General features: G+C 47.8%; 2 protein-coding genes across 2 annotated transcripts; both read left to right on the top strand.

The window, feature by feature from the left end:
* Positions 1-1,261: 1,261 nt before the first annotated feature.
* On the top strand, positions 1,262-4,281 carry LOC119311253 (cytochrome b561, DM13 and DOMON domain-containing protein At5g54830-like). Its single transcript, XM_037586892.1, has one exon. The coding sequence runs from the start codon at positions 1,262-1,264 to the stop codon at positions 3,944-3,946; it is 2,685 nt and encodes an 894-aa protein (XP_037442789.1). The 3' UTR covers positions 3,947-4,281.
* Positions 4,282-10,093: 5,812 nt separating this feature from the next.
* LOC119305939 lies at positions 10,094-12,649 on the top strand. Its single transcript, XM_037582324.1, has 5 exons — positions 10,094-10,625; positions 11,027-11,173; positions 11,272-11,620; positions 11,696-12,085; positions 12,175-12,649. Exons 3-5 carry the CDS (start codon positions 11,595-11,597, stop codon positions 12,599-12,601), a joined length of 843 nt encoding a protein of 280 aa, XP_037438221.1. The 5' UTR covers positions 10,094-10,625; positions 11,027-11,173; positions 11,272-11,594; the 3' UTR covers positions 12,602-12,649.
* The last annotated feature ends 651 nt before the right edge of the window (positions 12,650-13,300 follow it).

Genomic DNA, 13,300 nt, shown 5'->3' with positions numbered 1-13,300 from the left:
TGGAGAGCACACCCTTTTTTTGAGAGATAGATGGCTCAATGGAGGCACAGTTGCGGAGATTGCACCCTTGGTGGCTGCCAGAGTCAGGACGCAGGTGGCAAACAAACGTCTCGTCAGCAAGGGGCTTTGCTCGCATGCTTGGACAGATGACATCACTGGGATCCTCGACGCTGACGCTCTTGCCCATTTCATCCGACTATGGGAACTTCTTATGGAGGTATGCTTGGATTCGGAGCTGGAAGATGCTCCTATTTGGGCATGGAATGAGTCCGGCGTCTACTCTGCAGCATCGGCTTACAGGATGCTTTGTATGGGTGGGATTTGGTTCCGCTCTTTCGCGGCCATCTGGAAATGTTGGGCGCCGCTGTCCTGTCGGATCTTCATGTGGCTCGCGGTGCAATATCGCCTTTGGACTTCGGATAGGAGAACTAGACATGGGCTACAAGACCAAACCTCCCCGTGCTACCTTTGTGATCAGGACGAGGACAATGTGGATCACATCTTGCTACAGTGCGTGTATGCCAGGCATGTGTGGTTTCTCTGTTTCACTAGGATCAGAGTGAATCTTAATCTTTGCCCCACGGTGCAGTCGCACCTGGCGGAGTGGTGGTGCGAGGTGAGAAAGCGGATTGCCAAGACAAGTAGGAAAGGCTTTGACCCGGTGGTTATGTTAATATGCTGGTCTATGTGGAAGCAGAGGAATGCGAGAGTCTTTGGTAGGAGCGACACGTTAGATGTGTTCGGTGTGACGGAGGCCATATTCCACGAATTGGTCATCTGGATGCAGGCCGGAGCAACTGGAGTGGAGCATGTAGTTGAGTAGCACATAGAGTGTCGAGTTTGGAGTGGAGGCGATGTCCTGGTCGACTTGTGACCATGTGACTAGCTATAATTCTCTCTTGTACACATTTTCCCCTTCTATAAAGCTATGATACGCCTTTGACCTATTAAAAAAAAACAGCGACGTGCACGTTGGTTCGTTGGCACCCAAACAAAAGAGCATCGGCACACACGCACGTTCGTTCGCACCAACGCTACGGGCCCCGCCGCGCACCATCAGAAAAGCCGCGCGCCGGACAAAACAGACCCCGCGTCCGTCCGTCCGTCCGTCCCGAGGCCGCACGATCGCCCTGTTCCTCCCGCCCCGACGAACCCGCCGCAGCCCCCACCGCGCCGCGCGATCGCGCCAATGCCACCGGCCTCCCGCCCCCAACTCGCCTCCCCCTGAGCCCCCCTCACCCGAGGGGCCCCGAGCGCGGCCATGGCGCCGCTCGCCCTCCTCTGCCTCCTCTTCCTCGCCCCCTCCCGCTCCTCCGCGGCGGAGTGCGGGCGGAACACGAGCCTGGCGGGCCACGAGGCGGACCTGCGGATGTCGCAGCACCAGCTGCGGGGCCGCGTGGCCGTGCTGGACGGCTGCTCCTTCCGCGTCTCGTCGCTGGACCTCCTGGCCGGCTCCGCCGACGCGCGCTGGTGGCGGGCCGACGGCGCCGACCTCGCCGCGCTCTCCCGCGGCTCCCCCGCCGCGCCCGACCCGCTCAACCGCACCTTCGCCTCCGAGTCCCTCGTCTTCCGCCTCCTCCCGGGCCTCTCCTGGCCGCTCGTCCCCGTCCTCGCCGCCTTCGACCCGCTCACCTCTTCCCTCTTCGGCTTCGTCCGCCTCGCCGCCTCCAACTCCTCCTCCGACCCCTCCTCCTCCAAAGCCGCCGCCGCCGCCGCCGCGTCCCCCACCGAGGAGCCCACCATGTTCGCCTCCTGCGCGCAGCTCTCGCCGCGGCTGCGCGTGCGCTGGACGCTCCGCGAGGCGGCCAACGCCATAGACGTCGGGCTCGAGGCCGCCGTCGGGTCCGAGTACTACATGGCGTTCGGCTGGGCGGACCCCGGCAGGAACGTCTCCATGATCGGCGCCGACGTCGCCGTCGCGGGCTTCACCGAGGAGGGCCTCCCGTTCGCCGACGACTACTTCGTCACCAAGTACAGCGAGTGCCTGCTCCGCGGCGACGGCGGCGCGGAGGGCGTATGCCCGGACACGTTCTACGACCGCCGCAACCGCAGCACCGCCGGCGACGCGTCCGTCAACAACACCAGGCTCGTCTACGGCCACCGCCGCGACGGCGTCTCCTTCGTGCGCTTCTCGCGCCCTCTGGCGTCTCCCGACAAGAGGTACGACGTGGCGGTCAACGCCACGAGGGAGATGACCGTGATCTGGGCCATCGGGCTGCTCCGGCAGCCGGACTTGCTGAGGCCGTACTACCTGCCGCTCAACCACGGCGCGCCGGCGGGCACCGCGTACGGGTTCCTCACGCTCAACGTGTCCGCGGCGACCAACGGGTGCCCCGGGCCGCTGGACGCCGAGGACAAGGAGGACCAGGGCAGGATCACGGCGGAGCGGCAGACCCCGCTGGTGGTCACCACGGGGCCGGCGCTGCACTACCCCAACCCGCCCAACCCAGAAAAGGTGCTCTACATCAACAAGAAGGAGGCGCCTCTGCTCAAGGTGGAGCGCGGCGTGCCGGTCACCTTCTCCGTCGAGGCCGGGCACGACGTGCCGCTGTACATCACGTCCGACGCCGTCGGCGGGAACGCCACGGCCCGAAACATGTCCGAGGTAATCTACGCCGGCAGCCCGACTGCAGAGGGCGTGCCGGCAACGCCTACAGAGCTTGTCTGGCTGCCTGACCGCAACACGCCGGACCTAGTATACTACCAATCCCTCTACGACCCCAAGATGGGTTGGAAAATTCAGGTGGTCGACGGCGGCCTCAGCGACATGTACAACAACAGCGTGCTGCTGGACGATCAGCAGGTGACATTCTTCTGGACTCTGTCCGGCGACTCCATCAACATCGCGGCCCGCGGCGAGAAGAAGAGCGGGTACATCGCCATCGGCTTCGGCGGCGCAATGGTGAACAGCTACGCCTACGTCGGGTGGGTCGACGACAACGGCACGGGACATGTCAACTCGTACTGGATCGACGGGAAGGACGGCATGAGCGTGCACGAGACGCACGAGAACCTCACCTACAAGAGGTGCCGGTCGGAGAACGGCGTGATCATATTCGAGTTCACCCGTCCATTGACGCCTTCGTGCAGTGGAAGGGTGGAGTGCAAGAACATCATCGATCCCTCGACACCTCTGAAGGTCATCTGGGCCATGGGCTCCCAGTGGTCATCTGGCCGACTGAGTGTGAAGAACATGCACTCTGTCACTAGCAACCGTCCGGTCCGAATCCTTCTTCTCAGCGGCTTGGCGGAGGCGGTGGAGGATCTGCGGCCGGTGCTCGCCGTTCATGGGTTCATGATGTTTGTGGCATGGGGACTGCTGCTTCCAGGAGGAATCGTCGCAGCACGGTACCTGAAGCATGTGAAAGGAGATCTCTGGTTCCAGGCTCACACATATCTTCAGTACTCAGGCCTGGCTGTCATGTTCATGGGGGTTCTCTTTGCTGTGGCCGAGCTCCGGGGTTTCTCTTTCAAATCCACACATGCTAAAATCGGCGCGATAGCATTTACATTCACTTGTATGCAGCCGGTAAATGCTTATCTCCGACCACACCAAGCGGAGAATGGAGAAATTTTATCAAGAAATAGGATCACCTGGGAATATCTGCATACCTACACCGGGAGGACCGCTCTGGTAGCCGCTGTCACGGCACTCTTCACCGGGTTGCAGCATCTTGGGCACAGGTACGGCAGCAAGACGATCAAGGGACTTACATGTGGATTGGTTGTATGGGTTGTGAGTGCTGTATTGGTGGTGGCTTACCTCGAGTACATGAAGGTTAAGCGAAGAAGAGATGGCGCCGATGGCCTTACGCACAAATTTGTGCTCAGCAACACTGAGGAAGACGATTCCGTTGATTTTCTGCAGTCTGATAGGTTTGACAGTAAAATGGACTCAGGTTCGCCTGGATCGATGGAAGTGCAGCTTGAGCCACTCAAAGGATGAATATACCTTTTTCTATATATTTGTAGTAAATATCAACATAAAGGATTTTAGTTCAGATTCTTTATAGATAGAACAAAGTGGAGATATAATATACATATATACATCTCAAGGTAGTAGGATTTTACTTAAGGTTCTCTATTGATACAAGGTAGAAGGACCTCCTCTTTGGCTGCAGGAGAGGTATTATCATGCTGCCACATGGCTTAGAATAGGTGCTCTGTTTTTCATCTTTTTGAGCATAGGTCTTGTTCTTTTTTTCTAATCTTCTAACTTAGTGATTGGTATGTATATCTGTACAATTTTGGTATATACTTCAAAGTGAAGATTGCTCTTTCTTACATGTCCAATGATGCATTTGGTTTCATACCCAGTAAATCTTAACATCGGTCCATGACATACAGTAAAGTGAAGCTGTTAATATACATAATAAAGTAACCGAGTACTATTGTCAGATTACTTACCTTTGTGTTTTTTTTGCGGGTCAGATTATTTACCTTTGTTTTTATACATGTCGAACTCATAGGATTTGGCAATTTGGCACCAACAGAAGCTGGTCCAGTCTTAGGCTGATCGCCCCTGATAAGCCTACTCAATAGATGCGATTATTTGATAACCAATCACACCAGATTACCATAAATTCATTTAGCTTCAGGTTAAGCGAACTCTCTGTTATTCGTGGTCCTTACGTGCAGATCTGTCACAAGATACTTGTCTACTTGCCTTGCAATGGCAGCTAACATGCTTGGAGTTCAGTTTGTTGACCCTTGAGGGGATTGTCCATTACGACGATGAGCTGGACATCCTCTGCTCCAAGCAAACCAAATCAGGTACCGAAATCTCTCCTTTTGCTGTTGTGCCCTTACTATATTGTGTTCAGTGACATGGACTTCAGACTGCATGTTAGGCCTATTGTTTTACTAGTTAAGTATTCCTAATTTCCAATTCAGATCTGGAACTTTGGTAGGTGGCTTACCACTTTGTAGGGAAAGCAGCAGTAGGTGTGTAGCCAGGCAGAGGTACAAAAATAAGCAGCATTACATCTGTCCCTTTGTCCTTAGAATCTGAGTCTTCTTTTCTCTCTCAGTTAGTAGGGATTCAGGGAAATGGGAAGTTAATATAGTTTAGAAGCAATTTTCTCTTATTCTTGTTGCTGAGGCCGACAATTCTGTAGATTGCCCGCTTAGACATCGACTGCACCATCGTAAGTTTTGTAAATGGAGCTCCAGTTTAATCCTCATGGGCCTTATATATGAATCAGCTACAAATAGATGCAGCTATGGAGCTCGTCATCTTCAGAAGTTGTGAATGTATCAAGAAGTCATTAAAAAAAGCAGCAACGTTTTCCTTTTGCGACCAGCAGCAGTGTTGTCTATTCCTTTGAGAATACTCCAGCCAAATCAGATCAACATAATCGACTATGTATTCAAGGATTGCACAATATATATTTAATAAATGATCGACAAATGATAGTGGGTTCAAAATATTGCCCAATGATAACAAATATTGCACGGCTCAACAGAAGATGTAATCGGTTTGTTTTCAGAACAACCCTCTTGGTTTCGCGCGGAGATCTTCAAACCACATCCTGCACTTGCTGATTAAGCTTTCTCAACTTAGTTTAGACATCCACCACAACATTTCTTATTCAAGAGCTCCACCGTACCACCTGTATAACTACATTTTGGTACATGTACAACTGCTACAGCCCACCACCTGTAGATGTCATTGAGGTTTGGTTTGCTCCAATCTCCCACACTTGTTAATTTGGACACTTGTTGGTGACCCACGAGCTTGTTTGTGACAGATCCATTTTCAAGGCCTGGCTGGCCGATTAGATTGGCACTCTCTTGTGATACCTTATACTCCAACAACAAGCTATACATACAGCTAGCCTGCCTAGGCAGATATTCGCATTGATAAGGTATGTATATGCATGCACTTTACCTGAATTAACCTAATGCTGTACATTTGGGCACCTGTCATGCATGCATGCTTGCTCTGCGCCTGTCAATCTGCCATGCATCATTGCATCGGTCTCATTTTCTTAGTGCCTTTCGCATAATCACCGTAATAAACAAACTAAGTATGTCTAGCCTACACGTACGCGTGAATGTGGATTCTATCAAACAAAGAGTAATGTGGATTCCATCAATCTTGGACCCAGCTCGGATGCACGATTGGCCTACAACTTTGTGACTCCATCAAGGTCCTAGCTGCAGACGAACAAGACACACCCTCGGTCGTGATGTCGAGTCACGACAAGGACTGGGTTGGAGTACCCCCTACGGGCTTTCGTTAGGATATGTATGTTTGTCGGTCGAAGCCACTTCCTCGCCTGGATTTATCACTTGCCACTGCAAATTATGTTGGTCACCCCTAAATGTTTTTTGTGCTGAATAGTAGCTATCCGTTTTATATTTCTTCACCTCAGAAAAAAATTATATCGGTGGATGTTCAATTGTATAGAAGGAATATGATACACATGAATCAGCTAGTCTAGATGCATCAGAACATGGACATAAGGATCGCCTCATCATCCCATGCTGAGATTGTACGGAGAAGCCATTAACAAGTAAATAAGCAACAGTGTTTTTTTACATCTTTCCCTTTATAAGCCTACAGCCAAATCAGATCAAAATACTCGACAACAGATTCAAAACACCTCACAATATTTCATAAGTACTCGACGGTGGATTCAAAGCAATATATGTCGATAAATGAACATTGCAATGCTCAACAGAAAATCTAACCGGTTTGTTTTCAAGACAACCCTCCTTAATTGTGTTTTGTTCACAAATCACAACCACCCAGCAATTGAAACATTGAGTACAACATTAATTTCTACAGTTAGCATTGATAGACAAAAGCAACTCGGTGAGCAGACCACCACTGAGTCCATTACAGAAGCTAAATTCAGATCTAAGTATATTGACACTTATGGGTTGCCAGGGAGCGAGATGTCAAAACCACCTATACAATATACGGTCCTAGCTTCCCTGAAGTATTGAGTACAACATTGATGCTTAGCCCTGATAGTCAAAGCTAATATGGTTGCCAGGAACAAGTCAATTACGTTGTAGAAGCTACATCTCATATCGAAATTAAATAAGCTTCCTATGACCTATTTTCGACATCCACTACAACACGTCTGATTTGACATCCAATTTTTGTTCTTCTGAAGTGAGATTTTTCATTCTATTAGCTAACCCGTGCATTGAGATCGCTGGCTACAAAGCATTGGAAAAAAAATATCTGTTGTACGACCACCCAACCAGATGCTTATCTTCGGCCACAACGAGCGGAGAATGAAGAAATTCTATCAAGAAACAGGATCATCTGGGAATATCTGCATACCTACACCGGGAGGACTGCTCTGGTAGCCGCTGTCACGGCACTCTGCACCGGGTTGCAGCATCTTGGGCATAGGTACGGCAGCAAGACGATCAAGGGACTTACATGTGGATTGGTTGTATGGGTTGTGAGTTGTGTGTTGGTGGTAGCATACCTTGAGTACATGAATGTTAAGCGAAGAAGAGATGGCGCTGATGGCCTTACGCACAAATTTGTGCTCGGCAACATTGAGGAAGACGATTCAGTTGATCTTCTGCAGTCCGATAGGTTCGACAATATAATGGACTCTGGTTCGCCTGGATCGATGGAAGTGCAGCTTGAGCCACTCAAAGGATGAATACACCTTTTTCTATATATAAGTAGTACATATCCACATAAAGGATTTTAGTTCAGATTCTTTATAGATAGAACAAAGTGGAGTTATAATATACATATATACATCTCAAGGTAGAAGGATTTTACTTGAGGTTCTGTATTGATACAAGGTAGAAGGAACTCCTCTTTGGCAGCAGGAGATATATAGGTGCTCCGTTTTTCAGAATAGGTTCTCTGTTTTTCATCTTTTTGAGCATAGGTCTTGTTCTTTTTTCTTAATCTTCTAACTTAGTGACTGGTATGTATATCTGTACAATTTTGGTATACTTTCATACCCAGTAAATCTTAACATCGGTCCATGAGACTATACATACAGTAATTGGAAGCTGTTAACATAGATAATAAAGTAACCGAGTACTATTGTTAGATTATTTACCTTTGTGTTCTTATATGTCCTACTTTTGACCCTTTTCAATTTTTAGATTCAGTTTTATACATGTGGAACTCATATATGAATTTGGCAATGTGGCACCAACAGAAGCTGGTCCAGTGTTAGGTTGATCGCACTCTGATAAGCCTACTCAACAGATGTGATTAATTGATCACCAATTACACCAAATTACCATAAATGCATTTAGCTCCAGGTTAAGCGAACTCTGTTTTTTCGCAGTCCTGATGTGCAGATCTGTCACAAGGTTGTTGTCTACTTGCCTTGCAATGTCAGCTAACATGCTTGGAGTTCAGGTTGTTGACCCATCACCCATTACGGCGATGAGTTAGACCTCTTCTGCTCCAAGCAAACCAAATCAGGTACTGAAATCTCTCCTTCTCCTGCTGTGCCTTAGTATATTGCCTTCAGTGACATGGCCTATTGTTTTACTAGTTAGGTGTTCCCAGTTTCCCATTCAGATTGGATCTTTGGTAGTTGGCCTACCACTTTGTTGGGAAAGCAGAATTAGGTGTTTTGGCAGGCAGAGGGAGAAAGATAAGCAGCACTGTTGCAGTACATCTGCCCCTTTGTCCTTAAGAATCTGTGTTCTTTTCCTTTCTAATTTGGTCGGCCTTCAGAGAAATGGGAAATCAATCTAGTTTAAAAGCAATTTTCTACTATTATTGTTGTTTCAGGCTGACAATTCCGTAGATTTCTTGCTTAGACGTCCACGAGCAGTGGTAGGTAAGTACGGTAAATAGAGCTCAAGTTTAATCCTCTGGACCTTATGAACCAGCTGGCTGCAGATGCATTTCAACATGGACATAAGGATCTCGTCATCTTCAGAAGATTAGAATATATCAAGAAGCCATAAAAAAGCAGCAGTGTTGTTTACACTTGTCCCTTTGAGAAGCCCCCAAACAAATTGGATTGACATAATCGACTATGGATTCAAAAGATTGCACAACATATATTTGAAAATTACTTGACAAATGGCAGTATTACTAGACTGAATAAGCTTCCTCAACTTAATTCAGACATCCGCTGTAACATTACTTATTTGATACTCAGGTTTTCCATTGCAGTATAACTACATTTATGTAGATGTACAACTGCCCGACTCCACCAATTGTAGATGTGATTGAGGTTTGGTTTGCTCCGATCTCCCACACTAGTTAACTTGGACACTTGTTGGTTTCACACGAGCTTGTTTGCGACAAATCCATTTTCAGGGACTGGCTGGCTAACTAGGTTGGTTCTCTCGTGTGATACCTTATATAGCAGCACTAGAACAAGAAACCATACATATAGGTAGCCTGCCTAGCCAAATGTTTACACTAATTAGGTATGTATACGCATGCATTTTACATGAATTAACCGAATGCAGTACATTTGGGCACCGGTCTTGCATGTCTACTTGCTTTGCCAGTCAATCCGTCTTGCATCATCCTATCGGTCTCTCATTTTCTTAGCCCCTTTTGCATCAGTGTCCGGTAAACAAACTAAGTATGTACGGCCCACACGTACATGCAACACGCATGAATGTGGATTCCATCGCACAAATAGAGTAATGTGATGATCAATATTGGTCCTAGCTTGGATGCACAATTGGCCTACAACTTCGTGACTCCATATCAGCTCCGTCGCAACTTCCTGTCACAGTAAGGATTGGGTTGTAGTGCCTGTATGTGCCTTCATAGTGTTGGAAATATGCCCTAGAGGCAATAATAAATTAGTTATTATTACTCCCTCCGTCCCAGTTCGCAAGGCAAAGTTTTCAAATATCTTGGCCCAAGGTGAATTTCCATTGGCTCTGATTTTCCACGTAAAAACGTTAACCATGGGCGCTGCAATTAATTTGGAAAGTGAAAAAAACTTTATTTTTAGTCTTTAATTGATTTGGCGCGATATTTTCCTCTGCCCTGCGCGCTGTTTCCGCCTCGCGTGCTCCTTCCTCCTTCGGCGCCATATTTTCCCCTTAAATTTTGCTATCGCGCCCAGATTTCTTTCCTAAACCAGAGATTTGATTCCGCGCGCAAGGATTTCGTTCCAAACTCAAACGAAAGCAGCGCCCAGATTTCTTTATATAGCCATGGACTTACGTAGACGAACAGCCCAGTCTAGCGCCAATCTCATCTCCTCTCCTCCTCGATTTCATGGCGTCGGACGGGGGAGACGAGGGACATCGTCGTCCGCCGCCTCTTGGCCTCCGAGGCCTGACTCGCGCTGCCTTCCTTCCTCGTTCCGGCGATGGCGGCGGCCTTCCTCCACTTCGTACTCGTCATGGCGGCGGCCTTCCTCCACTCGGTCTTGCAGGTCGAGGACCACTGCCGTCGTTCTCCATTGGAACGGCTGCCTCTACACCGGTGTCCAGCCCCAGCGTCGGAGGGAGACGCCGCGTCGGTCTGTCGCGCCCACCTCGATCTCCTTCTCCAAATCAGGCAGGCTCGTCGAACTGGGCCACCTCGCCGGGCGGGAGCGGCAGTGCAAGCGCCGCCGGAAGGACGTCCTCCTACGTCGGCTTGAACATCATGAACGGCTCCATCTGCGTCGGACCAAATCCGTCCGTATTCTGCACGAGAGGTACGTAGTCCTTCTTGCCTGATCAGGATATGCTGTCTCGTTCGACGATTGCATCAGGAAACTGCCTGCGAGTCGCTGCTGCAGGATGTTTGCCTCCGCTGATCTCCTTCCTCGTAGCTGTTTACTGTTTTGCTGTTGTTTTAGTTCTTTCTATGTTGTTTCGTTCTGAACTATCTTTCAGTTTGGGGAGTCAGGTTCTGTGAGCCGTGTAATGTACGTACATAGATCTTAGCTCTCCATCGATTGTGTGAAGTGAAGAATAAAAGGCCTTCGTCAGACACAGCATGAGAGACGCTATGTTTCGTTAGGAATAATTTGTTCTGTGACCGTATTTTTTTTCTTGTTTGGCCGTACATAAGATCAGCTATATGGATTCTGAATTGCTTGTTTTTGCTATGTAGACCGTACCAGTGAGTTTGCTGCATCTACTAACGGCAGAGAAGGCGGCTGGCGTGGCGCTGGATATAATCCAAATTTTGAGAACGCTGACGAGTATCCTCCACGGCCGGAACATGTAGAAGCACCTTCTGCAAAAGAGATTGATTTGAGTAGGTTTTTCATCTCCAACTCAACCATGATTTGTTTTCAGTTTTGTTTAGTAGCAGCATATTTGGTTTGTGCTTATGATTTGTTTTCATGTGTGTAGATGCTTTGGCTAACAAGAATAACAGAGAACAGTACACTGTCGAAGACAAGCGTAATATTTACGCTATGCTGCTTGCTCGAAATGGAGAGCGTGGAAGGTTAAAGAATGGGGTTTTGGATTCTGTTGTACGTGATGGAAATTGTTCTCGGAGGTGTGCGAGTAGGATTTGGAAAGAAACGAAGACAGGAGGTGGCGTTAACTCTATCAAGAACAATTTGAAGTTAAAAACGGGAAGGAAGAAAATGAGTTTGGATATTGAGGCATTATAAGCCATTCCACCTGGTGAGAGGACCACAATTCGACAAGTTGCTGCTGGACTTAACATGTCCAAAAGCACAATTCACCGTAGGTATGAAAAAAAGCATTAGTTCTTACATTTCGATGATGACCGAAATCATGATCAACTTTTCTTGTTTCTGTCTAGGTTGAAGGAGAAGGTAATGAGACGAGTTTCAAATGAACTGAAATCTTCATTAACTGAAGCCAACAAGAAGGCACGTGTGGCGTATTGCCTTGAGAATTTGGAGCCAAGTTCATTGGAGGACAATCCCACTTTTAAAGCTAGTTTTAACAAGGTTCATTTGGACGAGAAGATCTTCTACCGCACAAGGAAGACACAGAAAATGTACTTGAGTCATAGAGAGGAAGCACCAAAAAGAGAATGCAAACATAAAAACCACATCCAGCAGATCATGTTCTTGTCGGCTATGGCAAGGCCAAGGTATGATTCTCAAGGAAATTGTGTGTTTGATGGAAAAATAGGTGTGTGGGCATTTGTTGATTGGGTGCAAGCTCAAAAGAAGAGTGCTAACAGGTAAACTACCATGATGTTTTTTTAAGCATGATCTACATCAAGTGTGAAATTTGTTTGCTAAAGTAACATATTTTTTTCTTTCAATGTAGAGGGAGAGGAGAATGGGAGCTCAAGCCTTCATCTTCGGTGGACAGGAACAAAAGTAGGGAGTACATTGTGCAGTATGTACTGCCTGCTATAAAGGAAAAATGGCCTGGGAGTGATAGATGGAACACCGTGTACATTCAGCAAGACAATGCAAGAACTCATGTTTTAGCAAATGATCCCATTTTTGCAATGGAAGCGGCAAAGGGAGGTTGGGATATCAGAATTGTAAATCAACCACCAAATTCACCTGACTGTAACATACTTGATCAAGCTTGTATGAGGGAAATTATTAAGCACAAGGGGTCGATGCACTATGATACACCTCACATGAAGAAAAAAACATTAGAGAGGCTAGGTCTACTGTCAGTCCGTCTGACGGTTGATAAAGATTATGTTGACGTTGCCATTGAGTATTTGAACTCACCTTAGGAGGAATGAGTGTTTTAGTTTATCACTGGAACAATTGTACTTTGTTGTTTAATCGCAGCAACAAAACTCATGTGATCACAAGAATTGGTCGTGCTCACTATACAATGCCCGCCCATGACTGCACATTCTCAAAGCATGGTGTACAAATGTTGTGGTCATTTTAGATGAGTACGTGAGACAAGTATTTTCAGTACTCCATACTCACAATCTAAACGGAAATAACCACTGCAATATCCTCACAATCTATAGATCACAAATAACAACTGCAATATTCATTCCATGATTCACATCAAGATTAATTCGAAAATAAATTCCACTGCAACAAGATCATGATTCATAAAACACACACCATCTTCACACATCAAGAGACATGGCTATTTCTTCCTCAACATAAACCCTAATTCATCTCGGTGTCAGCCACAAATGCATTCTCATCTTCGGCAACTGCAGTGGTGTTGCGACCGCAACGAGAACACACACCATCTTCACCTACTCCGACAATCGTCGCACAGTCCTTGCACCAGTAGTCGTCACAGAGAAGTGGATTTCCACACACATCACAAGGTACCACGTCCATTGGCACCAGCAAGGAGCAAGCTAGACAACGGAATATCGAAGAATCACCTCGAACGCCACAGTTACGACACATTGCCGGGAACAAGCATCCATCACATGAAGATTCCAACGTAGTCCTCCGTC

Source organism: Triticum dicoccoides, chromosome 5B, assembly GCF_002162155.2.
Source record: "Triticum dicoccoides isolate Atlit2015 ecotype Zavitan chromosome 5B, WEW_v2.0, whole genome shotgun sequence".
Lineage (NCBI taxonomy): Eukaryota > Viridiplantae > Streptophyta > Magnoliopsida > Poales > Poaceae > Triticum > Triticum dicoccoides.
The sequence above is the reverse complement of the archived record's forward strand: the minus strand, read 5'-3'. Positions and strand labels throughout refer to the sequence as shown.

Coding starts and splice junctions, on each gene's coding strand:
- LOC119311253 (XM_037586892.1), top strand. CDS start 1,262: ATGGCGCCGCTCGCCCTCCTCTGCCTCCTCTTCCTCGCCCCCTCCCGC.
- LOC119305939 (XM_037582324.1), top strand. CDS start 11,595: ATGTCCAAAAGCACAATTCACCGTAG. Junction 11,621..11,695: donor AAAAGCACAATTCACCGTAG/GTATGAAAAAAA, acceptor GTTTCTGTCTAG/GTTGAAGGAGAAGGTAATGA. Junction 12,086..12,174: donor CAAAAGAAGAGTGCTAACAG/GTAAACTACCAT, acceptor CTTTCAATGTAG/AGGGAGAGGAGAATGGGAGC.